This window comes from Sus scrofa, chromosome 1, assembly GCF_054392235.1.
Source record: "Sus scrofa isolate SSC_HxYL_T2T_F1_AM1 chromosome 1, Sscrofa_HxYL_maternal_Yorkshire_Landrace_v2.0, whole genome shotgun sequence".
NCBI lineage: Eukaryota > Metazoa > Chordata > Mammalia > Artiodactyla > Suidae > Sus > Sus scrofa.
The window spans coordinates 288,099,687-288,124,312 of NC_139383.1; the positions used below are offsets into that span (position 1 = coordinate 288,099,687).

A 24,626-nucleotide genomic window follows, 5' to 3' on the forward strand; every position below is an offset into this window, starting at 1 on the left:
GCGCCCCCAGGTCACCCCCAAGGCCCCGCGCACGCACCGTGCCACGTGCGCCACGCGCGCGGCTGGCGAGCGAGCACGCTGGTCGCAGGGAGGCCCCGGCAGCCACGGAGCTCAACGCCGCCGCCGCCGCCGCCAACACGCGGGCGCCCGGGAGCGGCGCGGTCCAGGCCCTGCAGGGCTCCGCGGGCTGACCGGCCGTCTGGAGAGAGCCCGCTCGGCCGGAGGCTGGGCAGGAAGGCGACGTCCCAGGCCGGCGCCGGTGCCGGGAGAGACGCCCACCTCCCCGACTCAGCGGCAGGGGACTGCCACACGTGTGCCCTCACTGCTCTGGAAGGAGGGTGTGACCTCCCAACGGAAAGGATGCCGGCCAACAAAAGCAAGCCGGTTAACACAAGGATGCTGGTTTAACTAAGTGTGCCGGTTAACATAAGGATGCTGGTTTAACTAAGTGTGCTGGTTAACATAAGGATGCTGGTTTAACTAAGTGTGCCGGTTAACACAAGGATGCTGGTCAACCAAAAGTGTGCTGGTTAACTCAAAGGAAGCTGGTTATAACTCAAAGACACATGAAGCGTCTCCTCAGCAGGGCTGGGAGACTGGCCAACAAAACGAGCCGGGACAACCTCACACACGTGACCATAAAAGGAAATTAGTTAATTTATTACATTTCAGTGTCTTCTTAAAATAAATATAATCATATAATATCAAACGTACAGGGGGAAGCAAAGCACACGCGTGGACAGCACGGGAAGGGGAAGCCCCAGGGCCGGTGCACACGCAGCGGGAGGAGCCGCACAGCCTCCCACCGCCCGCGGAGGCAGGGCTGCCGGACACAGGGCCCGCTCCGGCCGAAATCGCCGAGGGGCCGGGGCAGGGCAGGGGTGGGGGGGCCTCTGCGTCCTCGCGTGCAGGTGCGCTCCCCTTTTCACCTAAAACCACCGACAGTCTTCTGGTCTGACTTCTCCTATTGATCCTTCTGTTTTTTCCCGCGGTTTGAGAAAGATTCAAGTAACACTCCCCAAAAAGCATGTGCAAAACTAACATAAGTGACTCCAGAACCTTCCGGCGGTCGGAGCAGCCGGTCGGGTGCACAGGTGTCGGCAGAGGCCAGGTGGGGACCTACCTGCCCCAGGGACCATCTGGTCCAGGGAGGCACCGGTGACCGCTGGGACCAGCACAGAGAGAACCCAGGACAGCCTGCTTCCTTGGGGGACAGTTCCGAGAGGCTGCAAATCACCACTGAATTGAATTAAGCGACAAAACAAAACCCGCAAGCTGGGCTGAGACCTGCACGCCCCTCTGAGGGCGCGCTGCTCTTCCAAAGCGAGAATCGGGCCGGGACAGTGATGAAAACACTATGAGAACCGTCAGCTTAAGTGCATCACCTTTTAAGAGAAACATGCTCAGAGTGAAAAATACTCTACTTTACCAAAATCTGTCTTTATTAAAGTGAACACCTCATTGGAGCGCTGTGCCCAAAACGTCACGAGGCCGCCACCTGCTCGACTTGCCTGAGTTCAACGAGGCCAGGGCTGGCAAGCGTAGCATCCACGTCCCACGGCCACGTGGCGGCAAGGGCCCGCTGTACGTGTAAACGGTACTTAGCAGAAGACAGACTTGGCAGATTTCAGTGCTTTTAGTGAACTGGTATTTTCGGTAAACTTTTTCTGAGCAGCAAGGAACAAGAATTCTTCTTCAGAAACCTTGGAACTGGATATAAACATTGGCAGTAGACACAATCAATCAATCAATACAAGTTCCCAAATGAAAAAGGTCCCGTACGAATCTCTCTCTCAGAGGCATTCAAACACCTGCCCTGAGACCGACTCTCCGTCCCTAACTCACGAGATCACAGCTGGCCAGCAAGAGGGGTGGCAGGTCATGTGCAAAGGGGGGCAGGCGAGAGACGAGAAAGGAAAGCAACTCGCTTGTAATCTACACTCAAGGAGAACTTCAAGTAAAAGGAGCCGCCGCTGGAGCTCCTGCACCCGCGTTCCCTCCTCCGGGAGCCCCCCTGAGCGCAGTGACCAGGGCGGCCACGAGCCACGGGATACGGAGCCGGCTCCTCGCTCCGGCTCCACTGCCACCCTGCGTGCGGGGAGCTGAGGGAGGGTTTCCTCGGGTCCAGAAGCCTCTTTGAAAAAGGTCTGTGATTCTGCACACTTCGTACCCAAAAGGATGAACATAATAAATATCGATCGGCCGGCATGTCCTCGCTCCTGCCCGCACCGGGGTCATTTACGAGTCTGGGTCTTCTTTGGCACCGCGGGCCGCTTGGGCTGCCACAAGTGGCTGTGGATGGTGAGTGCGTCCACACTGACGGACATGGTTTTGGCCGGGATCAGGTTGAACTGTTTCCGGTCGGAGCTGTACTTGTACAGCTTGTCGATCATCTTCTTGGTGATGCTCTTTGGCCCCGTGCCCGTCAGTTTGTAGATTTCCTCAGTGTCGGGATAGTAGCAGTAAAGTGCCCTGAACTGGCAGCCAGCGTCGCGAAACAGTATGATGTAGTGATTGGCGTCACACTTCTCCAGCTCCTGTGAGGAACGAGTGAGGGATGGGACGGAGCGTGAGTGTCTCGGCCGCCCAGGCCTGACCCAGGGGCCTGCAGACAGCTAACCACCCCCCACCCCCCGCCCGCCAGGCGGGCTCTTTACCAGGACACCCTCCTCCCTTCCGACTGCAAAATTCCAAGTTATCCGTTCACTGGAGCATCATTCACCACTGAGGTGTCACTTAGGAAGAAGTCAAGCCGCCAAGGGAAAAAAGGCTTTTAAGATTAAGTGAAAAATCGTGGAGTTCCCGTCGTGGCGCAGTGGTTAACGAATCCGACTAGGAACCACGAGGTTGCGGGTTCGGTCCCTGCCCTTGCTCAGTGGCTTAAGGTTCCGGCGTTGCCGTGAGCTGTGGTGCGGGTTGCAGACGGGGCTCAGATCCCGCGTTGCTGTGGCTCTGGCATAGGCTGGCAGCTACAGCTCTGATTCGACCCCTAGCCTGGGAACCTCCATATGCCGCGGGAGCAGCCAAAAATGGCAAAAAGACCAAAAAAAAAAAAAAGATTAAGTGAAAAATCAATCACATGAAAAGATGCCCCACATCACTGGCCGTCAGGGAAACGCAGATCCAAACCACATCGGGGCGGCGGTCACAAGCACCGGGCTAGACGCAGACAGACAAGAGCAGGTGTGGGTGAGGGCGTGAAGAAGCCGCTGGAGCGGGGAGGGGCGGGCGCTACGGCCGCTGTGGAAATCGGGCGGGGCAGCTGCTCAGAGAGTTCGTTACCACGTGGCTCAGCAATTCTCCGAGTCGTGCTCTGGAGAGAAACTACAGCAGGCTTCGCATGGAGCCGGCACACCCATGTCCACAGCAGCATCATTCGGAACAGGCGGCAAGTCCAAACAACCCAGATGTCCACCCACAGACGGACAGGTGAACGCTGCCCAGACGTGCGAGGCAAAGTCGCCCCGTCATAAAGGGAACAAGGCACCAACACGCGCTCGTTACACCACCATGAGCCCTGACGGCAGCACGGCAAGTGTTCGGCTACACAGCGACTGTACCTAAACACGACCAGAACGAGATGCAAGGCGGGACCCCGGACCAGGCCCTCTGGCCTCCCCATGTGGCCCCTTGGCCCAGCCCCGCCCCTGCCTCACTCAATGCAAAGACCAGTCCCTTTAGCCCACAGAGGCCTGGTCCCCAGGAGCAGCCCTGCGACCTCCACCCTCCAACTCCCAGGTTCCAGCCTAAACTGGAGAATCAGGCCCCTCCTTGTGCCTGTGCCTGTGCCTGCCCCCACAGATCTGCAGGGCAGCCCCCAGCTCCAGGCCTCTGAGCAAACAAGACTGCCTAATGAGACCCGCTGACCAGCCTACCGCCCCTGCAGGCGCCCCTTTCACTCTCGCCAGATGGCCTGTCCCTGCCTCGGGATGGCTGCGGCCATGGTTGGGCACCATCTGCCTTTGTGGACTTGGCTTTTCGAGGACTGAGCCATGCCCTCCGGTCCGTGTGTGGCTGTCCGCTGGGATGTCATGGCCGAGCAGACCACGGCGGCCAAGCTGGCGTGACCTGTGTGACCCTGAGGGGGCCGCCTTGCACCCAGGTGGTTCGCTCTCTGACCAACCCAGGGGCTGGAGCAGCACAACGACACGTAACAAGGAGGGGCACCCAGCCCCTGTGCGGCCACCCCGAGCCTGACCTTCAGTCAGCTCACAGACACACAGCCCGAAGCCGGACCCTCGACCACCAACTGCCTTCCAACCTTCTAGGTGCTGGCGCTGCCCTGTTCACCACTCATGACCGAGGCCTGGCAGTCCTGCTATAGCAGAGGGGGCACAGTCCACATAACAGGATACAAACCACCAGCACTTGACCCCAAACTTCCACTTCGCCAGCAGCCCCAGCGCCGAGCTGGCCGGAGTCCCTCCTACAAAGCCCTCCCACCTCCTCCACCCACAGCCAACCTGCCCTCAGCCACCAAACCAGGCCTGCTGGCGCTCCGCCCTGCAGAGAAACCCCACCCGCCCCCCACTGCCCGCCCCGGACAGCCTCACTCGTCTGCATCCTCTTCCGCGGAGCTGCCCCACCGCAAAGGCCCAGAAGCCTGGGCTGCGTAAGCAGAGGGGCCCCTGGGAGAACGAGACCGGCGGCCAGAAGCACGCTTCCTCTCCGCGAATGCTCGCGCTAACGACTGATACTTGCCTCCAGTATTGAATTCTTGTGGGGTTCATTCACTTTTCCAGCCAGACAGCAATGGGAGATGGCGTTATGAATAATCGGTTTGTTTGATTTGCTGCTGGGCTCCTTAAAGAGCTTGGGACCTATGAAAACCAGGCCAACATTTGCAAAATTAACATTTACGCCACAGACACGCGCACAAAAGAAAGCCAATGATTTCGCAGAACCAAGCAACGGGTAGGCCGAGTTAGTGAGGTTCACGGTGTCTGGAAGGTGGGAAGTATGCTGTGGCCCAGGGACTAGAGTCCATGAGGACACAGGTTCGATCCCTGGCCCCACTCAGTGGGTTAAGGGTCTGGCTTTGCTGCAAACTGTGGTGTAGGTCGCAGATGCAGCTCGGCTCCGGCACTGGCACGACTGTGGCATAGGCCTCAGCTGCAGCTTCGATTCGGCCCTGGTCTGAGAACCTCCATATGCTGTGGGTGTGGACATAGAGAGAAAAGAAAACTTAAAAAAAATGAAAATGGGAAGTAAAAGCCACCTCAAATACATGAGAGAATCCTGTTATAGATTTTAAATAAACGAAGGAAAAGGTTCACATGATAAGACACTGCCTTGCTTTTCTAATTCCAGCTCCTTTGACATGAAAAAGACAAAAGCAGAAAACAGTAAGGTTTCCAAGGGGGACGTTCCAGAGCACCCAGGAGACCCGCCTAAGCCCTGGGGCAGTGCGGACTCCAGGCCCGTTCCCCGGGACCCGCGGTGGCAGCAGGCCGTCACCTGTGTACTCAGCCACCGAGGCGAGGGAGGAGGCCGCGGACGCCGTCTCCCAGTCTCTGTCCGTGCTCCTGCTGGGGTTGCGGCTCAAGATGGGCAAGGCTTCCAGTGACTCAACTCTGCTGAGAAAAAGGGACAGAGGGGAGACTGGGATGGTGGCGGGCACATCCCTCGCCCACAGCTGGCGCTGGCTTGGGGGACCCCCCCCCCGAAATGGGCCATGCTGCAGGATCCGCAGAGTAGGGCTGCCGGCCATGGAGGGAAGCACGGCAGCGGTAGGGGAGAGAGGCCGGCCTGCCCCCATCCCAGGGACCGTGATGACAAACTGGGCGAGACACAAAACCCCAGCCCCTCGGGCACCACCGGGTGACGGAGGCGCACAGCCTGGAGGGGAGGGACCCCGTCAGGGAGGGTCGCCCCACGCAATCCCAACGCGACAGGACGACGGACTCAGCCCTGCTGCCTGGGGGACCGAGGGTCCAGCCTGCACCATCTGGGCTGCTGCCAACCTAGGCACAGGACCCCCGGGAAAGAAGGAGGGAGCAGTGGGCCAAGCCCAAGCCCCCAGGCGCAGTGCCTCTGGTCCCTGGTGGCCAGCGCCGCGTCCCTGCAGGGCAGACTCTGCTGAGCACAGCGGACCCAACAGCAGTGAGACGGGTACTCGCCTGAGAGGCAGGTGCGGTCCAAGTGTGAACCCAACCCAGGTAAGTGGCCACCTGAACAAAACTGCAGACAGAGCCCAGAGCCGAGGAGGCGTCCTCCACGGAGCCCGGGTGACAAGAAACTGCCGGACACGCGAGGTGGAGGACAACGTCCCTCAGCCACAGGACACACCACGCGTAGTAAAGGACAGGCAGGGACTCTGCCGAGGGGAGGCAGCGGCGACGAAGGGGGTCGGCGGGCGGGCGCTCAGGGCCATCAACAGGGTCCCGACCCCAAGCGCCTCCCGACGAGCCTTCGATCACAAGGGGTCCGCGGTCGAGGTGACACGCGGCAGGGGCCCCAGGAAGACCCAGCCTCCTCTCGGGGCTCCCTGCAAGACGCACGGCCCTGACCTAAGCGTGGGGAAGCCCAACAGGGCGAGGCGACGGCCTACCCGGCCTGGACGCAGCCCAGGAGCCAAGGCCCAGGGAACAGCGCAGGCTGAGGACCTCCCCGCAGGGAGGAGACCCGGAGAGGAAGAGGGCCCTGGGCCCCGCGGACACGCTCGGACAGCTGGCCCCAAGGCAGGCGGAAGGGGACCCGATGGGAGGGCTGGTGTGACCATGGTGGCGCGGAGCAACGTCCCCGCCGGGAGAACGCGGGCCCGCGGTGGAAGGATGAAGAGCGAGACGCCGTCAACGCACCCCCGACAGCTCCGCCGAGAGCGCAGGGGGCGCTGGGCGGGCGGGACAGGGACAACGAAGAGACGGACTGAACCCAGGAAGTGGCTGCCGCTGCTCTGGACGACAGCTACGGCCCATGGCCCACAGCCCTGCCCACCGGAGGGGCCTGCTCACCGCTGGGAAGGCGTGCCCCCCGAGTGGACGCTCTCGGGCTCCGTGGTCGTGGCCGAGGCCAAGGACAGGCTGGAGCCCGACTGGGCCCGGCTCAGGTTGTCGGCTGCCAGAGACCAGAGACGAGAAATGCTCGTGAGACATTCGTGCGGCCTCGCCGGGCCCGGCGCTGGGGGACCTCCCTGCGGCCACACCTCTCACGGCCCGGCCACGAGCGCTCGGCCCTGACTCTCCCTTCGGTCCGAGGGGAGAGGCCTCCGCCCCCACCCCCCCAGCTTGGGGGGCGCCCGGCAGGCCGAGGTGCTCACGGGTGGAGGCGCTCTTGGGTCCGGAGTCGCCACTCGGCTCCTCGCGATGGACGGACTTGGGCCGTGGCTTCTTGGGCCTGGCCTTGGGCTTCCCCAGGCCCTGCTCCTCCAGGATCTGCTGCTGCTTCCGGCGCAGGTACTCCTGCTTGATGAGCTCACGCCGCGCCTTCTCCTCCTCCTTGCGGATCCGGTCCTCCTCCGCTTTGCGCCTGGCGGGAGGAGCGGCCGGCAGGCCGTCAGCCCCGGGCACCCGCGGGCGGCGAGGGCATCAGGGGCCCGCGCGTGCCGCGACCACCTACCGGGCCTCGTCTCTCTTGAGCTCGACCTCCGCCTCCAGCTGCTGCCTCCGCACGCGGGCCTCCTCCGCCTTGCGCTGCTGCTTCAGGAGGAAGGCCGCCCGCTTCTTGGCCAGCTCGTCGTCCGCTTTTTGCTCGTCCTGCAAGGCAGAGCCACCTAGAGCCGGCGGGCCCCACCCTGGCGGCACCCGCAGCGGGTCCCATCACACCGCGAGACAGCGCCAGCGGGGCCCGGGCACGTCTCACTCCTCTTCACGGACACGGAAACACGAGCAGAAGGACGCGCCGGCCAAAGCCCCGGGAGCCTGCGGACACGGAGCTCCACCTGCCCCACAAACCGCGCGGGCAACGGGCACTGACGCTGGATGGCCACTCGCCTGCTGAGGGTCACCTGCAGACACCCGGCCGCGTCCCCTGGAAGGCAGGCCCGCCGGCGCTGCGCTGTGCCGGCCGCCTCCCGGGCAGCCAGGATGACAAAGAGGCACAGGCGCTGCTCCCTCCCCCAGAGAGCAATGACCAGTCGCGCACGAACAGAAACGAGCGTCTCCCCAAGTTTCTAGCCCGCGCAGGCCCCGCAACAGGGCTCAGCAAACCCTGGCCCAGAGGCTCCACGTGGCCATCGCCTGCTCTGGGGGCCTGCGAGCGAGGAGGAGGCGTTTTCACTCTGGGTGGCGGGAAGACCGTCAAAAGAGAAGCGTGTTGTGACGGGCGACAAAGCCACGAGACTCGTGCTTCGCACCCGTACGGAAGGCTCTGCTGGTCCGAGCCAGGCTCCTCTGGGGAGCTGGGTCCTCGTGGGGACCGTGGGCCCCCCAAGCCAAGCTGCACGCGTCTCTCCCGGTCCTCGGAAAACGCCTCCCGACGGAGGTACGGGGGTGGCACCTGTCCCGAGCTTACCTTGAAAAAGAAGCCGACGCCCGGCTTCTGGTCGCCTTCGCTGCCGAGGTCCACGGAGTTCTCGCGGCCTTCCGCCTCCCCGTCCTCGTCGGGGGCCCTGAGGTCCGAGAGGTCCACCTGGATGAGGCTGGCCTTGCTCCTCGGGGGCTCGTCCAGGGGCGCGTCCTCCTTCTCCGGGGCGGCGAGGGCGCCGAGGCCCGCCTCCTTCCCCCCGCCCTCCAGGGCCTCCCTGAAGCCCAGCTGCTCCGACAGGATGTTGGTGTCCTTGGAGGAGGACGCGACAAGCGTCCGCCGGTTGCTGTCGGCGTGGAGCCTGTAGCTGTCGAAGAAGCGCTTCTCCTGAGCCTCGCTCCCAAAGTCGGCGGCACCGTCCCAGCCCAGGTCCGAGGGCGTCCGAGGGGCGCAGGCCCGTGCGTGCGGGAGGGTCTCGACGCCGGGCGTGGGGGTCTTGCTCCGGGAGGGGCCCTGCTGTCGCTCCTTCGGCACCTTCAGCTCGGCCGGCCTCCCCGCGCGGGAGTTGCGCCCCTGCCCGAGCCGGGGGGGCTTGCGGTGACCGGCCAAGCCCGTGGGGGAGAGGGGCTCGACAGAGCCCACGGCCGCCGTGGCCTGGGGGTCCTGGGAGCCGCCGCTGGGGCCCGGCGTGGGCGCCGTGGGGGACCTGAGCAGCTGCTCCTGCTGCTGGGAGACCCGGAGGAGAGCCTGCCGCAGCGCGCTGATGGCCTCGTTCAGCCGCTCGAGGGACAGGCCGCACTCGCCCGCGCCCGCCCCCTCGCCGGCGCCGGCCTCCAGGAGCGCCGCGGAGAGCGCCGTGCTCCCCTCCAGCTCGGGGAGGCCGGCGGGGTCCTTCAGCCGGTGCAGCTGCACGAGGGCCAGGCCCTCCGCGTCCAGGTCCGGAGACCCCAGCAGCGCCTCCCGGCCCTGCTCCTTGCCCAGGAGGCCCCCGGCCCGGGACCCGCCCAGCTCGTCCCCGTTGTGCTGGGCGAACGTGCCCGCCAGGACCTCGGCCTTCAGCGGCTGAGGGGCCGCGTCGGGCCGCCCCTTCTTGACCACGTGCAGGAAGGCCGCCTTGCCCAGCTTCAGGCGCTGCCGCGCCGACAGCGCCTCCATCTTCTTCTTCTGCGCCTCGATGGCCCTGCGCTTCTCCTCCAGCTGCATGTGCAGCTGCACCAGCTCCGAGGCCAGGAGGCTGGCGTGGTCCCTGCCCTGCCGGGTCGGGCTCTGCTCCCGGCGCTGCTTCCACGTGGTCAGCGGGGCCGGGCCGCTCTCCGAGGCGTCGGGCGTGGTCTTCTGCGAGCTGCTGGTGCTCGACCGGGTCTCGCAGCTGTTGAGCCTCTGGAGCTTCCTCTCGGCGAAGCTGGTCATCTTCACGCTCCCGCTGGCCGCGGAGACGCTGCTCACCTGGGAGACAGTGCTGAGGCACGGGCTCGAGCGGCCGCTGGCATCGTCCTTGTCCTCGTGCTCCTTCACCTTCAGGTCCTCCTGCAGCTTGGCCGACTCCTCCTCCCCGCCACCGGACCTGGCAGCCGCCGCGGGCTGGTCCTCGCCGGCGAAGTCCTGCTCGGCGTCCTCCAGGTCGGCGACGTCGGAGTCCGAGTCCTGCCGCAGGGCGGCCCAGGGCTCCGGGCCGCGGGCGCCCGGGCTGCGCGTGCAGCTCCCGCGGAACCTGCCCTCCGCGTCCTCCTCGGCTCTGGCCACGTGAAGGAAGAAGCCGTCGGCAGGCTGTCCCTGAGAGAACGGCTCGAGCCCGCTGCCGGCCAGGGCCCCGCCTCGGGCCTCCCCCGCCGCCCGCGGCCCTGCCTCGGCGGGCACGGGCTCGAAGCCGGCGGGGAGCTCGGAGCAGGAGATGGGGCTGAAAGTCCTGCTCCAGTCGCGACCGCCGTGAGTGCCGGACGGCCGCTTGCGCCCCGGGGGCTGGGGGCCCTCTCCAGACCGCCTCGGGGGGCAGGCCCTGGGCCGCCCCTCCCCGCACTCGTCCTCCTTGGTGACGGCCTGCTTCTCCTTGGCCGGCCTGAGCACGGCCGGCATCAGCGGCTCCAGGAAGAAACTGTCGGGCCTACTTGCCAAGGGCTCCGCCAGCCCCTGCGGAGACCTGGCCCCAGCCGGCAGGCGCGGGTCGCCGCCCCGGGGAGCCGCGTCCGTCCTGACGATGGCCAGGAGCTCCTCGTCCTCGTCGTCGAGGTCGACGCTGCTCAGGAGGCCTTTCCCGCCGGCCTTGGGGGCCGCGGGCTGCGGCTGGTTCTGCGGCGTCAGATGCACGACGTTGGAGGCCAGGCTGTCCTTGCTGATGGAGCGGGCCAGGCTGACGCTGTCGCTGGAGCCGGGGTCCACGTCGCAGCTGGCGGCGTGATGGAGGGCGAAGGGCCCCGGCTGCGACACAGGCCTGCAACGTGGGGAGAACAAACAGCCCGTGGGACCGGCCGCCGCCGCCTGCCCCGGAGGCTGCCCCAGCACGTGAGCGACGAGGACACGAGGCACCAAGAGACCCCGAGTCTCGAACACAGGAGACGTGAACCCTCCTCCACCGGCACAAAAGGAGCCCAGAGGGCCCTCGGCTTCAGACACTCCAGCTCCGCCCCCCGGGCCGGCAGAGGCCCCGAGGCGCCTGCACCGCCTCACCGCACTCGTCACCCAGAAAGGAAAGCCGAGCCGTTTTCTAGACTCCAGGCCAATGGCCACGCTCTCTAGAACCAACCAACAGCGGTAGAGAGAGCAGCGCCTCCGCGCGCAGGCGGCCTCTCCGCTGGCTGCCCGGACCCCACGTCTGGCTGGGAGGAACTCTGCTGTGACAGCATCCTCCGCGTGCACCCCAGGATCGTCCTGGGGACAGTTCTGGCCTCCAGGGAGCCCCACGGGTCCTGGGACCCGTGTGGCAGCACCGCCGTGCCAGCCGAACACCGCTGCAGGGGGAAGCGTCTCTGAAACACAGACGGTTCACCTGCTTCTCTTTTCCGTCCAGGCGACGGCTGCACCTCGGGGCTGCCCGTCCGCGCGGGTTAAGGAATTGGAGCGGTGCCGCGGGTCTGCAAGTGGAGGGAACAGCGCGTTAGGCGGTGGTTCCACGGCGCGCGGCCCTCCCTCGCTCTGACCACCACCCCCCGCGGGGCCGCGCCCCGAAGTGCTCAGGGAGAGCAGGTCGTCCCGGCAGGATTCCCCACTGTCGCAACAAGGGGCTGGGGGCCATCCACGAGCAGCCCGTGGGTCCCCGGCAGGGAAGGCCTGGACGTCCACTACAGGCCGGACTCAAGCACACGCCGTCCCGGGCAATGAAACCACCCATCGGAGACCGTCCCTGGAGGCCCCTGCTTCGGGGCACCAGCCACTTTCTGGGCTCCACAGGCAACTCATCAGGTTGTGACAGTATCGTCACGGCAAAGACCACAAGCTCTAAGCGCAGCAAGGGAAATGAGCGCGCGTCCCGCCACTGTCCTCCGGCCTAAGTCACCAGGGTCACGGTGGGAGCATCTTGAGCTACTGCGCGAAAGAGCTCGGGCGGGGCGAAGGGGGCCCGCAGGAGAGGGCGCCTCTTACCCAGGGGCTCTTCTCCCTGCATCGCCTTCTGCTGCTTCTGTCTCAGGGGCAACAGAGGATGCGACGGGCTGAAAGCAGACGCCCCTCTCCCCCTGAATGCAAAAAGGACGGGAAGAAAATGAGCACCTCCTCCACCCTCACGTTCGGAAACAAATGCATGAGAAGCCAGAGACCAAGCCTGCGTCCACAGGCTCTTTGGGAAAAATTACTTACTGTAAAGACGAACGAAAAAGCCCCAAGGATTTCAAACTTGGGGAAAACACCCAAACTGCAGCGAGGGGGCCCTCGGACCCCTGGGACAGCCTGTCACACAGGAGCCTCAGGTGTTCATGGTAAGTTCAAGTCCGCGCTAAGGTTCCCGTCCTCACCACCTACTCCTGGGCGCCGTTTCTACGACCCCTTCCCCTTCGGAAAAGGCACCTCCCGAGGAATCACAAGCCAGCAAGCAAAGGGAGACGGGGCGGCGGCTTGGTTCCGAAAGCAGGCAGGCTTACACGTGCTCAGGCTCTTCGAGAGGGTGCCGGTGACAGCCCTCCGCCTGCAGCTGGGCGGGGGGCTGCGGGTCGGCCGGGCTTGCTGCAGGGCCGCCCAGGAAGCTGCGCTTGGTGGCGTTGGAGATAGGAACAGGAGGCCGACTGCTTTTTTGGTGTGACACTGATTTAGCTGCAGAAACAACAAATTTACAGAAATAGCTATATTATTTACAGTCACATTTGCAAGAAGAATCTTTTTGAGAAGTCTTTTTTTTTTTTTTTTTTTGGTCTTTTTGCCTTTTCTAGGGCCGCACCCGCGGCATATGGAGGTTCCCAGGCCAGGGATCTAATCGGAGCTGTAGCCACTGGCCTACGCCACAGCCACAGCAACACAGGATCCAAGCCGTGTCCCAGACCCACACCACAGCTCATGGCAGCACCGGATCCTTAACCCACTGAGCGAGGCCAGGGGTTGAACCCGCAACCTCATGGTTCCTAGTCGGATTCATTAACCACTGCGCCACGACAGGAACTCTTAGAAGTCCATTTTTATAGGCACTAAAAATAATGCAAATTTACTTGAAACCAAATTTCCCCCAAGATACCTGGTTTCAGGTCAACACGTGTATTGTTCTGTTACAAACACGACAAATGTTGCACCACAAAAGCTACCAGAGACCAGAACAACAAAATCTGCACTGGAGGACGTGGCTCTGACACGACAGCAGCCTCATCACTGGGGCCCCTCAGCTGAGGAAAGGACCGGCCGTTGGGGCCCAGCACGTGACCGACCATCTCAGCGGGCACTTGGCTGCCCATGCAGTTGGGTGGGAAGATCAGGCCGAGCCCGAAGCTCCAGTCTGAACAGGAACCCCATCTTGAGGCTACCCCCCAGAAGGCTGCCCCAAGAGAGATGGGGCCAGGGCAGTCCAAGGTGAAAGGGCTGGACCCCTCACCATCCATCCAGCTGGCAACAAGGACCCAGCAATGTGGCAGCTGGAGCCCAGATAGCCCTGGCAGGGTGGCAGTCCCCTGGGGGAGTCTGGCAGAGCGCAGCAGCTTGGGTGGTGAGGGCAAGGAGGGGGTTCCCAGCACCTTGGGACGGGGTGGCTGCCCTGCACCCCCGGAGCTTGAGGAGACCCAGGAGAATGACAGGGACAGCAACGGGCAGTGACACACACTGGGGGGAGAGCTAAGGCTGACCCAGGACAAGGATCAGGAGGCCAGCTGCCAGGAGGCAGCCACGTGGACCCTGACCCACGGGCCTTGAAAACCTCGAGCCTCAGACCCCCTGGAACTCTGCGAAGCCGAAGCAGGCCCCCCGCCCCAGGCCCTGCCTAGGGGACCTGGCCGGGCTCCCGTCCCGGCCACCAGGTCTCTGTGCACGGGCTGGACCTGAGAGCGAGACCAGTGGGGCTGAGCCACAGCCAGAGTCCTGGATCAGGGCAGGGTGCTAACCTGGGAGGATCCCCAGACACGTGGCTCAGGAGGGCCCGGCCCGTGCAGCACACGGCTAAGCAGCCCGGCCCCGACCACGTGAGGGGCCACCACCACCTTGGGATCGCTGATCCGCCAGAGGGTCGAGGAGCCCAGGGCAGGCCACCCACACGGAGGCGTCCGGGCTGCCTCCGGCCCGAAAGGGCCGCATCGACATGGATGAGACCACAGTCAGGACCCGAGGAGCAGGAGCGGCGGCCGAGGGCCTGGGCGTGAGGGACACAGGGACGGAACGTGGCCTCCCCAGGTGAACAGAGGCAGCCAGCGAGTCCCAAGCGAAGAAACCAGGAAGGGGCCGAGCCAGGTCTGCACCTGGACCCGGTGGTCCGGCAAGAGCCCCAGGAGCGAGGACCCGAAGGCCAAGGCCAAAGCGCATGCAAAGGACCCCAAGTCCCTCCCCACAAGCCTCTTCTCAGGGGCACTGAGCACGTCCCAGACGGTGGATGCCACGCAGGAAGGGCGCCTCCCAGGGCCCAGGCCGTGGAGGGATCGGGGCGGGAAAGAGCCCCACAGCCTAAGGCAGGTACCCGCAGGAGGGGCACGGGCAGGACCACGAAGAACCACCACCTTCAAAATACGAGGCCCGGCATGTGCTGGACACAGCTGAGCCCGCGTGCCCCGCTCACAGGACGCCCAGCGACCGCATGTTCAAGCCGTGCATCAGGCACGCACGCGGTCACGGCGCAAGCTCAGCACTTCATCCCGAGATGAAGGGACGCCTCGGGACTGGCTGCACAGGGCCCAGCACCATATGCAGCCGCACGGGGACCCCGATGACCGCGGATGGGAGAAGGGAGGCCTGAGCTAGGTGAGCAGACGGGTGGATTCAGACGGTGGACAGATGCCACTGGAGGCCATCAGCCCCACCACACAGGCACAACAGGCCACACACAAGGTGATGGAGGTGACAGAGGCTGGAATGGCCCCGAACAGGACAGGAGGCCACAGGCACAGACGCGCCCCCACAAGGCTCCACGGGGCCAGGGCTGAGCCCCAAGCCTGGCGCCAGTTCGCGGGAGGCCCACTGCCCCAGGCTCCGGTGAGACAGGTGCACACTCTGCCTGTCCACAGGGCTCGGCTCGCCTCCAGCCAGAGATCAGAGAGCGTGACCTGGCAGCACAGGACCCACGGGACAGGAGGCAGGCGGGGACACCCGACGGGGGTACAGGCTGGGCCCATGAGACCCACCAGACATGCCCCAGCCCAGGGCGCGCTGCCTCCTGGGTGGGTCCCACTCTCGTTCCCAAGATGAGAGGCTGCCCGCAGGAGGCTGCCTGCCGCTCCCTGTCCCACTCAACAGCCTCCACGCAGCCCTCCCCGCCTCTGCAGTAAAGCAGCTCATCTCCCGGAGGCCGGGCCCCAGGTCCGGGCTCGGGTGCATTTCCTGGCTGGGCCCCAGTGCCAGCTGGTGCTCGGGGTGAATCAACAGGAGGGAGGAAGCCAGGGCTCCTGGGCAAGCGGCGAGGTCCCAGGGCCCACAGAGGTGCAGACACCACGGTGGGAACGGCGGGAGGGGCCTCTCAGGAGAGGACACGTCTCCCCCAGGTTCTGGAGCCCTGATGGGTGGGCGAGGAAGCTGGCCTGTGCCTCTGCCCAGCCCTGGCCCGGGGGGAGGGTCCGCCTCGCCGACACGGTGGGCACGCGTGTGCGTCCCTTCGTGCTCACTCCTCCAGAGCATCTATGCCTTGCTGGCCCCACGTTCACGAGGCGCGTCTTCCTCTCACCTAGACGGGGCGCGCTGGCGGGCTCGGGGCCCCGCCGAGCTGGCGGGGGCGTTCTGCGGCATCGTCCAGCCCTGGGGGCTGCTTGGTTTTTTTCTTTTTTTAACTCTTTGCATCATCTTTCCATGAAAAAAAGGTCTGAATTTTAATGTGCTAATTACTGCTCTTCTCCTCTGCAGCTCAAATTTTTATATTCTTCCTAAGAAACCACAGGCACGATGGCCTTCTCCCGTGTCGTCCTTTAACGTTTACGGATTCGCAAGGCTGGCAGCTCATTTTACCCTGTGGTAAAACCGACTCTGTTCCTCCTTGTTACAGGGGCAAAAATCAGAGCCACGGGGTGAGGCTGGCATCAGGGAGAGTACCTCCTGCCACGGAGCCGCACCGGGGCCACCTGGGACCTCCTCCCCAGCGACCCCACCGGCCCCTGGACCTGGCGCTGTGGGACAAGGACGGCCGCCGCCGGGGACCCGGGCCGTGCCAGCTCTTGGTCCCCGAGAGGAGCCCCGTGCTGTGCAGCGAGCAGCCGGGGGGGCCGCCTTCGGGGACTGCACCTGGCCGCGCAGAGCCAGCGGCCGCCGCTCGGAGGCCTGCCACTCACCGTCTTTCAGCTCGTGCACGTCCCTGGGCTGAACGAAGTCGGGTTTGACGTTCTCAAACCACCAGAAGAGCTCAGCGATAAAAACCATGACGTTTGGCTAAAAGGAAAACAGAAAAACCGAAGACACATAAGCAGCTTTTCCGCACACGGCTTTAGGGCTGTGCGCTCAAGGATTCACTCGTACCTTCAGCACCAGGGGCGCGTAGAGCACGTCTTCCAGGGTGAGATAAAAGCACCTGTTGAGGTACTCGTTGGAGAACTCTCTCAGCAGCCGGATGTTGTACAGACTGTCGGCCATCGACGGCACCTCCTTCAAGCATATATCTGAGAGGCAGAGAGACACGCGGATTCACTGCAAAGACATCGGGCTTCACACGTGTGTGTGCGCATGCGTGTGTCTTGAGTGTGTGTGTGCATAACTCTGAACTGAAAACATCTGAAATGAAGGTAGAGGTGCTGTCTTAAGAGGCAGCAGCAGGAAGAGATGCAGACGTCAATCGTAAGTAATGCTAAACATGGAAAGAAAACATCTACGAAGAAAGGAAAACTCTCCAGGACGTGAACTTAAGTGCTAACATCTAAAAAGCACACAGAACTTAGCTGAAATTTACACCGGGCTTCCAGCATTGCACGAACAGGAACAACTCCCTTTCTGTCTAAGGGCCCCGGCTGCGTCGGGCCAGCCCACGCTCAGCCGAGCTGCTCTTCCAGCCCTTCTCCTGCTTGTCTCCATGACCTGGAGAGGGCAGCCCAACGCGGGGCCCCCTGGCTGATGCACAGGGCAGCACGGGAACACTCCTGAGCCCCAGCGTCAGCAGGCCGCACAGCAGAAGCCTCCCTCTGCTGCCCAGAGGCGCGTGCAGGACAGCCTCGCCTTCCCGCTGCTCTGCAGGAGGCCAGGCCCCGGCCCGGGACCAGTCCATGCCAGCCCCGGTCCATGCCGGCCGGACGGGCTCTGCGGAGGGAGGCGGCCCCCCGCACAGGAAGCACGACGACACCCAGAGACAGCTCAAGACCGAATGTGAAGTGGCTGTGCCGAGACGACCCGACCTGGCCTAAGAGAGGAAACGAGTAAGACCAGAGACACAGGCCTTCTCTGAGGATAACTGCTCCCGGAGGAGTGTGTGCGGAGCGCCGACCTGCAGTCTCCGCAGACGCTGCCTGCGCAGCATCCGGGCCGTGCACGCGAGCTCGGAGCTCGAGGGAACCTTCCACGAGCTGAGGAACCGGGTGCACTGCCACTGCTAAGAGACGGTTCCTTTCTCGAGTTCTGACCACGAAACACGACAACATAAAGATGCGGCTCCAGGGGCTCTGCACCCAAGGGCGCACTGGCCGGCCCACAGCCACCCCCCGCTTCCTCTCCTGTGAAACCCTGCTCTCACCTTGCCTTGCGCTGCTCATCTTTTTCTTGCTGACTTGTAGGAATTCTCTGTGTATTACGGTTGCAAAACAATTGTATAAAGATCCTTTTTTTTTTTTTTTTTTTTTTTTTTGTCTTTTAGGGCCGCACTTGCGGCATCTGGAGGTTCCCAGGTCAGGGGTCCAATCAGAGCTACAGCTGCCAGCCTGCACCACAGTCACAGCAACGCCAGATCTGAGCTGTGTCTGCGACCTACACCACAGCTCCCGGCAACGCCAGATCCTTAACCCACTGAGTGAGGCCCGGGATCGAACCCACAGTCTCATGGACGCTAGTCAGGTTTGTTACCACTGAGCTATGACGGGAACTTCACAGATATTTTTTATGGACATAGTTTATCATTTAATTCTGTTTGTGATGTGTCTCTGTCACCACGCCGAATTCTCATATGGTTGAATATAAGGCTCTCCTATTATTTGTCCTATTTTATAATTTAATCCATCCCAACACTGATACCATAAAAACATTTTCCTATATTTTCCTCTCAAAGTTGCGAAATTTTGCTTTCCCAGCTGAGTTCTTGCGTCCAAGGAAGGGGCTGGTGTCACGGGGTGGGGGCTCTGACTGTATCTCCCCACAGACGGCACCTTGGCCCCCAGCTTCACCAGCGTCCCCTCCCCGGGGCTGAGCTCACGGCGCAGAAGGCCTGCAGCTCCTCCTCCAGGACGTCCCACGGGACCTGCCATCCAGGCTGGCAGGGGCGGCGCCCACCCTCCTCTCGTGCTGCTCCTGCAGTCCGGCCACCTGGGTCCCCTGACAGGTGACCAGCTTGCCATCTGGGAGCGTTCCTGGGCCTGTCGGCTGCGCCTCCTCCCTCCCCGATCCGGTGGCCTGTCAGGGTCCAGACGCGCCGCCTCCTCCAGGATGGACCCTGCGATTCCGCCTCCTGCGCTGGCTGGCTTCCGACCAGGGCTGCCAGGAGACTACGCTTCACTTGGCTGCCCTCAGCGTTTGGTTTGCTTCTGTGTTCTTTCCAAGCACGCCGCGGTCAGCCCGGTACACTACGGGCTGAACTCCTTGTCCAGAACACGCCCCGAGGTGACCTGCTCCCGGACCTGCCACCACCTGCACCCTGAGCTCCGGCGTGTGTGTCGTCCACTCAGCAAACACCCACCGGGCACCGACTCGGCCCGACCCTGCCTTAGCGGGCTGGGACGTGCCAGGGACCAAAGCAGGCGAGAACGCCTGCTCCTGCAGAGCTCCCGCTGGAAAAGCTCCACTGGGATTCCCACTTTGATCCAGGAAACGCTTTAAAGCATCTCCTTTGGTTTGTGAGCAGTGAAGATTTGAGGGTCTGGAGAAGGACGCCGTGTGCTGCTGCTGCTGCGGGAACTAGCAACTCTCTGCAGTCTGCGCAAGTTGTTCCATCAAGACCGTTTCTGTAGGGCGCCCACGCTTACGTGTTTTATTTTCCATTCTTATTTAGTTTCTGGCTGCGCTCACGGCACCTGGAAGTTCCCGGGCCACAGATCGAACCATCCACAGCCGGCTGGATCCTCAACCTGCTGCAGCACCAGGGAACCCCAAATGCTCATTTTAAAAGAGCAGGCTCCCAACAACAGTGCACTGCACCCAGCCTGCCCCCCGTGTGCTCAGACCCCCGGGCCTCCCTCCACTCTCACCTGCCTCACGGCCAGGTCTATACTCAAGCCACCGGGGCAGCTCAGCTCCCTTCCCCCCGGCACTCTGTCGGGTTTGAAAACCCACTTTGCGTGCTGCCGGCAGAGCAGTGAGCGCCACACGCCCCCGCCCCCAGGGGCTTCTGTTTCCTAGTCCACGACTCTCTCGCCCTAGTAACTCCTTTTGTCCTAAGACCCCAACAGACAGGTGAGAAGCAAGCAGGGCAAAGCCAGAACTACCCGAGTTGGGAGCGGCGAGGCCGACTGCAGAGAGCCCCTGGGAGGGAGGGAGGGAAGAGCCAGGGCCAGGCCGGTGCGCACGAGCGCCCCCTCCCGAGGCCCTCCTTGGAGGGCGGCAGCACCGGAGAGCCCTGTGCTCACATTCAGACCCCTGCGGCCCCTGCCGGCCCCAGGCAGCGCCTCCTCTGCGTGGCAGGCGTGCCCGGGCTGCGGACGTGCTCCCACGGCCACGCTCCCCTCAGCCCTGCCGAGCAAGGCCCACGAGCCTCAGGGCCCAGACTCGGTCTCGCCCGGATCCCCTACGCCTCGGCCCCCTTCCACCCGTGAGGCCGCCTGGCGGCTCCCTCCTCCTGAATGGCCAGGGCGTCGGGCGAGCCTCCGGGTCTCTCCTGGCCGGCGCTAGGTCCCCTGGTCCTTTCCAGGGCCCTGGTCACGGCTCCCAACCACACACGGCCCCACGGGCCTGCGGCAGCCAGCATCCACTCAGGGGCCCTCGCTCAGAGACGCAGGCCCTCCTGGAGCCGGAGGCGCCCTTTCCTTAAGGGCAGCGGTGCGTCCTAGAACCCCTCAGCCCAGCCCTCTGCGTGTGGTCAGGAGCAGGGGCAGCATCCGCTCAGTGCCCGCAGCGAGTCTGGCAGATTCCCATGCGGCTGGCAGTTGGGGCATCTGTCGACCTGGCCCCTCCCTCAGGGAGAAGGATGCTTAGCAAAACCTCCATCAGAATGCGGTGCCCACGGTCCCTGGACAGGCACCCTCGCCACCCCTCACACCTCTGCCCATGGCCAGGTGTGAGCGCCACCACGTGGCGACGCCGCCAGCCCCGAGCACGCAGGGATGGCTCGCGGTCTGTAAGCCGTCGGCATCTGCCCTGGTCTCCCGTCCCCAAACCACAGCCTCGTCCTTTTAAGCCGCCTGCAGCATGAAGGACAAGGTCCGAGCCCCTGAGACGGACGGACGAGTGCCTGACACACGACCCACGTCCCCCAGAGTCCATGTTCTCCGCCCGCTGAACGGCCCGCGTGCGGCCTGAGACCTGCCCGGCTGCAGCTCCCCGGCTGGAGCCAAGGACTCGGTGACCCTCCGGCGTTTCACCGCCGTCCCCGGGGCAGGCCCACCGTCCTCTGGAGGCCCAGGCCCGGCCAGAGGGACCCTCTCCACGCACCGTCCAGCTTCATCTGCTCCGGGCAGTAGTAGTGGACCACAGCCAGGAGGGCGGCCCCGTCACTGCCATCCCTCATCAGGTCCTCCAGCAGCGGGAAGTGGGGCGGCTGCCTCGCGGACAGGTGTTCTCGGCGGTAGCGCACCTGCAGCGGGGAACAGGAAGAGGGTCACGGCGCGGGCAGCCCACGTGCCGTGACGGCACCTGCACCACCACGACCACGGGCAGGCCGTGAGGTCTAGGGTCAGCAGAGCTCCTGCCGCACAACTCGGAGCAGCCGAATCACGCGGAAGAGCCCAAATGCCCAGACGGCACACTCTGCCTGGCCCGCCGTCAAGATTCAGTGGTGGGGCTTTGTGGCCACACCGGGTGACAGCAATGAGCTGCTAGGGACACCAGGGCCACCTCGCTCTTCGGGGCCACGCAGGCCCAGGGGAGGAGGCAGGCGGCCCTCCACGCAGAGGCCCGTGTACCATGAGCCTGAGAAACAAGTTTCCAGGGGAGCATCCGAACCCCTGCAAGACCCGCACTGCCGCTGCTTTTCGCAAAACGACCGGCATCACCCCGGCCGCTGGGAAAAGCAGGGGGGGCAGGGGAGCACCGTCACCCAGCCCGAGGGGTCGGCAAGCCAGGTCGGACCCAACGCCACCAAACACACCAACCCGCCCCCGGCAGGTGCACGGGAGCGTCAGGAACCCGCGTGCAGGCAAAGTGCGCCCGGCAGAGGCACGGGGGTCAAGGTCTCTGCTCGCTGCCTGGGTCTTTTGAGCCCCCGCTGCCGCCAGGCCCCCCCGCAGGGAAGCGTGGCGTTTCCCGCAGCCGCCTTCTCCCCAGGGAGGAGGACACAGCGCCAGCCCCAGGGAGAAAGCCCGCCGCCCGCGGACCTGAGAGCCGCTCAGAGCTCAACCCTACGAGCGCTGCCCCGCAGCCTGGGACCCGGAGTCGTCGCCCAGCGAGGGCACAGGGCAGGGCGGTCAGCACTGGCCTCTGGGCAGAACCCTCAGCCTGTCCTCCTCCACTTCGGGTCACTGGCCCCGGCTTCGACGTGGCCTCTAACTTGTTTCTCGGGCTCGCATGCAGGGCACGAGGCATGCGCAGGCTCCACGCACAGACAGACAGCACACAGGCGAGCACGGCATGCAGGGAAGCGCGTGTTCTCGGCCGAGGATGGACGGCAGCACGCGAGCCCGGGAAGGGACCCTGCCAGGCGGCCCTGCTCGGAGGAAAGCCTCACGGGAGGAAAGCTGAAGGGTCTCTGCCTTGGGTCACATCTTCCAGCTTCCAGAAAACTCTCACCCAAAACCCTGCCTCCTGTCGGGCCCTACACTTCTGACGGTGGCTGCGGTGAGCCTCAGAAGGGAGCAGGTGGCTCTGGGGCCTTGGGGATTTAAGACTCCGTGGAGAGGAATGTAAACACCCATCCAGACGCGTCCCCCTCTGGTAGCGAGACATTCCAAGGAGCAGCAGACGTCGCCACGGCCACAAACGGGGCTGTTTCTCACTGCTCACACAGATCCCGCTTACAGCCTGGATCCACGGTTCCTCCTTGATGACAGAATGCTAAGGATGTTTGACCCAAATAACTAAACTAAAGGGACAGGCAAAAGGAGTGGGCAAAACAATTCGTTCTCCAACATTCCATTGTAAAATGGACCACCTGGAGTGGCAAGAGTTTTGCCGCAGGACAGTGTGACAAACGGGTCCTGCTTCCAGAGTGCGTCGCCAAGGGGGGCAGAGCCAGACTGCAGGGCCAGGTCCTCGGGGCAGAAACATCGGGGAAGAACAGCAGCCGAGGGGAAACCAGACGGCGGGGCCCTCCTGGGCCCTGTCGGGGAGGGGGGGCTCTGCCTTCACCTCTCAGCTCCCCCTGGGCCCCGTCAGCAGGGGGGGGCCTCTGCCTTCACCTCTCAGCTCCCCCTGGGCCCCATCGGGGGTGGGGGGGGCTCTGCCTTCACCCCTCAGCTCCTCCTGGGCCCCGTCAGTGGGGGGGAGCCTCTGCCTTCACCTCTCAGCTAAGCAGTGGGGGGCCTCTGCCTTCACCTCTCAGCTCCTCCTGGGCCCCGTCGGGGGTGGGGGGGGGCTCTGCCTTCACCTCTCAGCTCCCCCTGGGCCCTGTCAGCGGGGGGGACCCTGTCCTCTTCCTCTCAGCTCCTCGGTAAAGAGAGGACTGAAAGTCCACAGAGGACACACAAAACCGCCTGTAAATTTACTCTGCCTGTCGTTGGCTCTAAAACGCCACTGAGTCCCCACGGGCCTCGCCCCGTCCACCCTGCCCAGAACCGGGCTGCTCCGGCACCACCACCACACGGGGAGGACAGTCCACAGAGAAACGGCCGCGCGCGGTTTTGGATGGAAGCAGGTGACGGCGACAGGACGGCTGTCTGGGCGGCGGCAGTGCGAGGTCACTTACGGGCACTAACTTCCAGTACCACTTGGAGGGAGACTGCGGGAGGCGCGGGAAGGAAGGCAGGAGAAGAGGTCAGCAGGGCCAGCTGCGTGGGGACCAGGAGCCCCGCCCCAGCGCTCACAGGACGGGCGGGCGTCCTCGAGGGACAAGGTCTGTCCGGTGCCCGCGGCCCGACATGCCGCCTGGCAGATGACCGCAGTGGACGGCCACCCGCGCGACACCAGCCGCTGCGCGAGCAAAGGACGCTCTGGATGCGCACGCGGCTGGCCACCAAGAGCGAGGGGCCCCGACCACACTCGGGGAGAGGCTCGGCGAGCGCCCCCTGCCCACCTGGGGAATGGGGAGGCCAAGGGAAGGGGGTCGAGACAATCCCTGGAGTCCAGGGGGAGGGAGGGGCCGGGGACTCGCTCGCTCCGCAGCCCAGGAGCGGCGGGCAGGCGGGCAGGCCAGGCCAGGCCGGCCTCGAGGACGCGGCTTCAGGCCCGCAGGTCGGGAAGAACAGGACGGGAGGGCTCATCTCCCTGGTCCCCTGACGGGGGCCTGCCTGAACCCCACGCCAGGCTCCCGGCCCGTGAGGCTGCGAGGGCGCCCCGGCGGCGGGCCTGCCCCTCCTGTGCTGGCGGCTAGAGGCCCCGCACACCCTTCCGTCCCTTCCTCCTGAGCGTCGGGGGCCCCCACCCGCCCCAGGAGAAAGGGCGCCAGGGCAGGCGCCGGGCACCCCCCACAAGGGGCAGGCGAAGGGGCGAACAGAGCACGACTGAGCCGATTCTTAAACCGAGAGCCACGTCGGCGGGCACGTTCCGGGAGGGACGGTTACCCTTTACCTTTTGGTGAGCTGGGCTTTCCAGTACCTGCTGCTTTAGCTTAGCGTCTTTCTCTGTTAGCTCTCTCATTTTAAGATTGACCTAAAGCAGAGGAAAGCACACGCGTTACAAAGGCGGCGCTGCATCTCCCCGCCCCACTCAGAGCCCGCCCGCCCGCCGGCCGCCGCTGGAACCCTCGAGGCCGAGGACGCACCTGCACGACGCGCTCCCCAGGACCTGTGCCTCGACGGGACCCGGAAAGCCCGCGTGGCTCTGAGCGCCGGAGCGCTGCTCTCCACGGGTGACAGGCTCGTCCCCGACAGCAGAGGCGGCCGACGGCCGGTCCTGCTGACACCCCCCGACGCCTGCGGGCGCGCCTGTGCCCTGACCACCGGAGTAACCCTGCGAACTCCCGCCACACACCCGCGAGCAACGGATGCAACGGCTCAAAACCCAAAGCCGTCTCTTCAGGAATTATGACCTCAAAGAGGAGGCCAGCACGGCAATGGCGGAACACCTCCACGGAGAGACGCCGTCCCGCCAACAGGTCCGGAGCAACCCCGCAGCCCCGAGCAGCCGCTGCCTCAACAGCAGCCAGTAAGTCAGCTCGTGCGAATCAAACTGAGAACGCAGAAAAACGGTTTTTTAAAGGATGAAAAAACCAGGAGTTCCTGCTGTGGCTCAGGGGCTAACAAATCCGAACG

At 64.2% G+C, this 24,626-nt stretch overlaps 1 protein-coding gene across 5 annotated transcripts in view; it reads right to left on the reverse strand.

The window, feature by feature from the left end:
- Positions 1-629: 629 nt before the first annotated feature.
- The window catches only part of CAMSAP1 (calmodulin regulated spectrin associated protein 1), a 50,587-nt gene continuing 26,590 nt past the window's right edge, over positions 630-24,626 (reverse strand). The window contains exons 5-19 of one of the 5 annotated variants that reach the window (XM_021081209.2): positions 23,944-24,024; positions 23,123-23,155; positions 20,716-20,857; positions 16,456-16,595; positions 16,272-16,368; positions 12,474-12,642; positions 11,980-12,071; positions 11,387-11,471; positions 8,452-10,831; positions 7,558-7,694; positions 7,259-7,467; positions 6,954-7,056; positions 5,458-5,573; positions 4,702-4,820; positions 630-2,537 (exon numbers count right to left, since the gene is read on the reverse strand). In XM_021081209.2, the coding sequence (XP_020936868.2) occupies positions 2,235-2,537; positions 4,702-4,820; positions 5,458-5,573; positions 6,954-7,056; positions 7,259-7,467; positions 7,558-7,694; positions 8,452-10,831; positions 11,387-11,471; positions 11,980-12,071; positions 12,474-12,642; positions 16,272-16,368; positions 16,456-16,595; positions 20,716-20,857; positions 23,123-23,155; positions 23,944-24,024 (4,206 nt within the window). In that variant the 3' untranslated portion in view covers positions 630-2,234. Of the gene's footprint in view, positions 2,538-4,701; positions 4,821-5,457; positions 5,577-6,953; positions 7,057-7,258; positions 7,468-7,557; positions 7,695-8,451; positions 10,832-11,386; positions 11,472-11,979; positions 12,072-12,473; positions 12,643-16,271; positions 16,369-16,455; positions 16,596-20,715; positions 20,858-23,122; positions 23,156-23,943; positions 24,025-24,626 lie in introns of all 5 variants that reach the window. The other 4 variants (XM_021081208.2, XM_021081211.2, XM_021081210.2 and 1 more) reach the window with 4 other exon arrangements.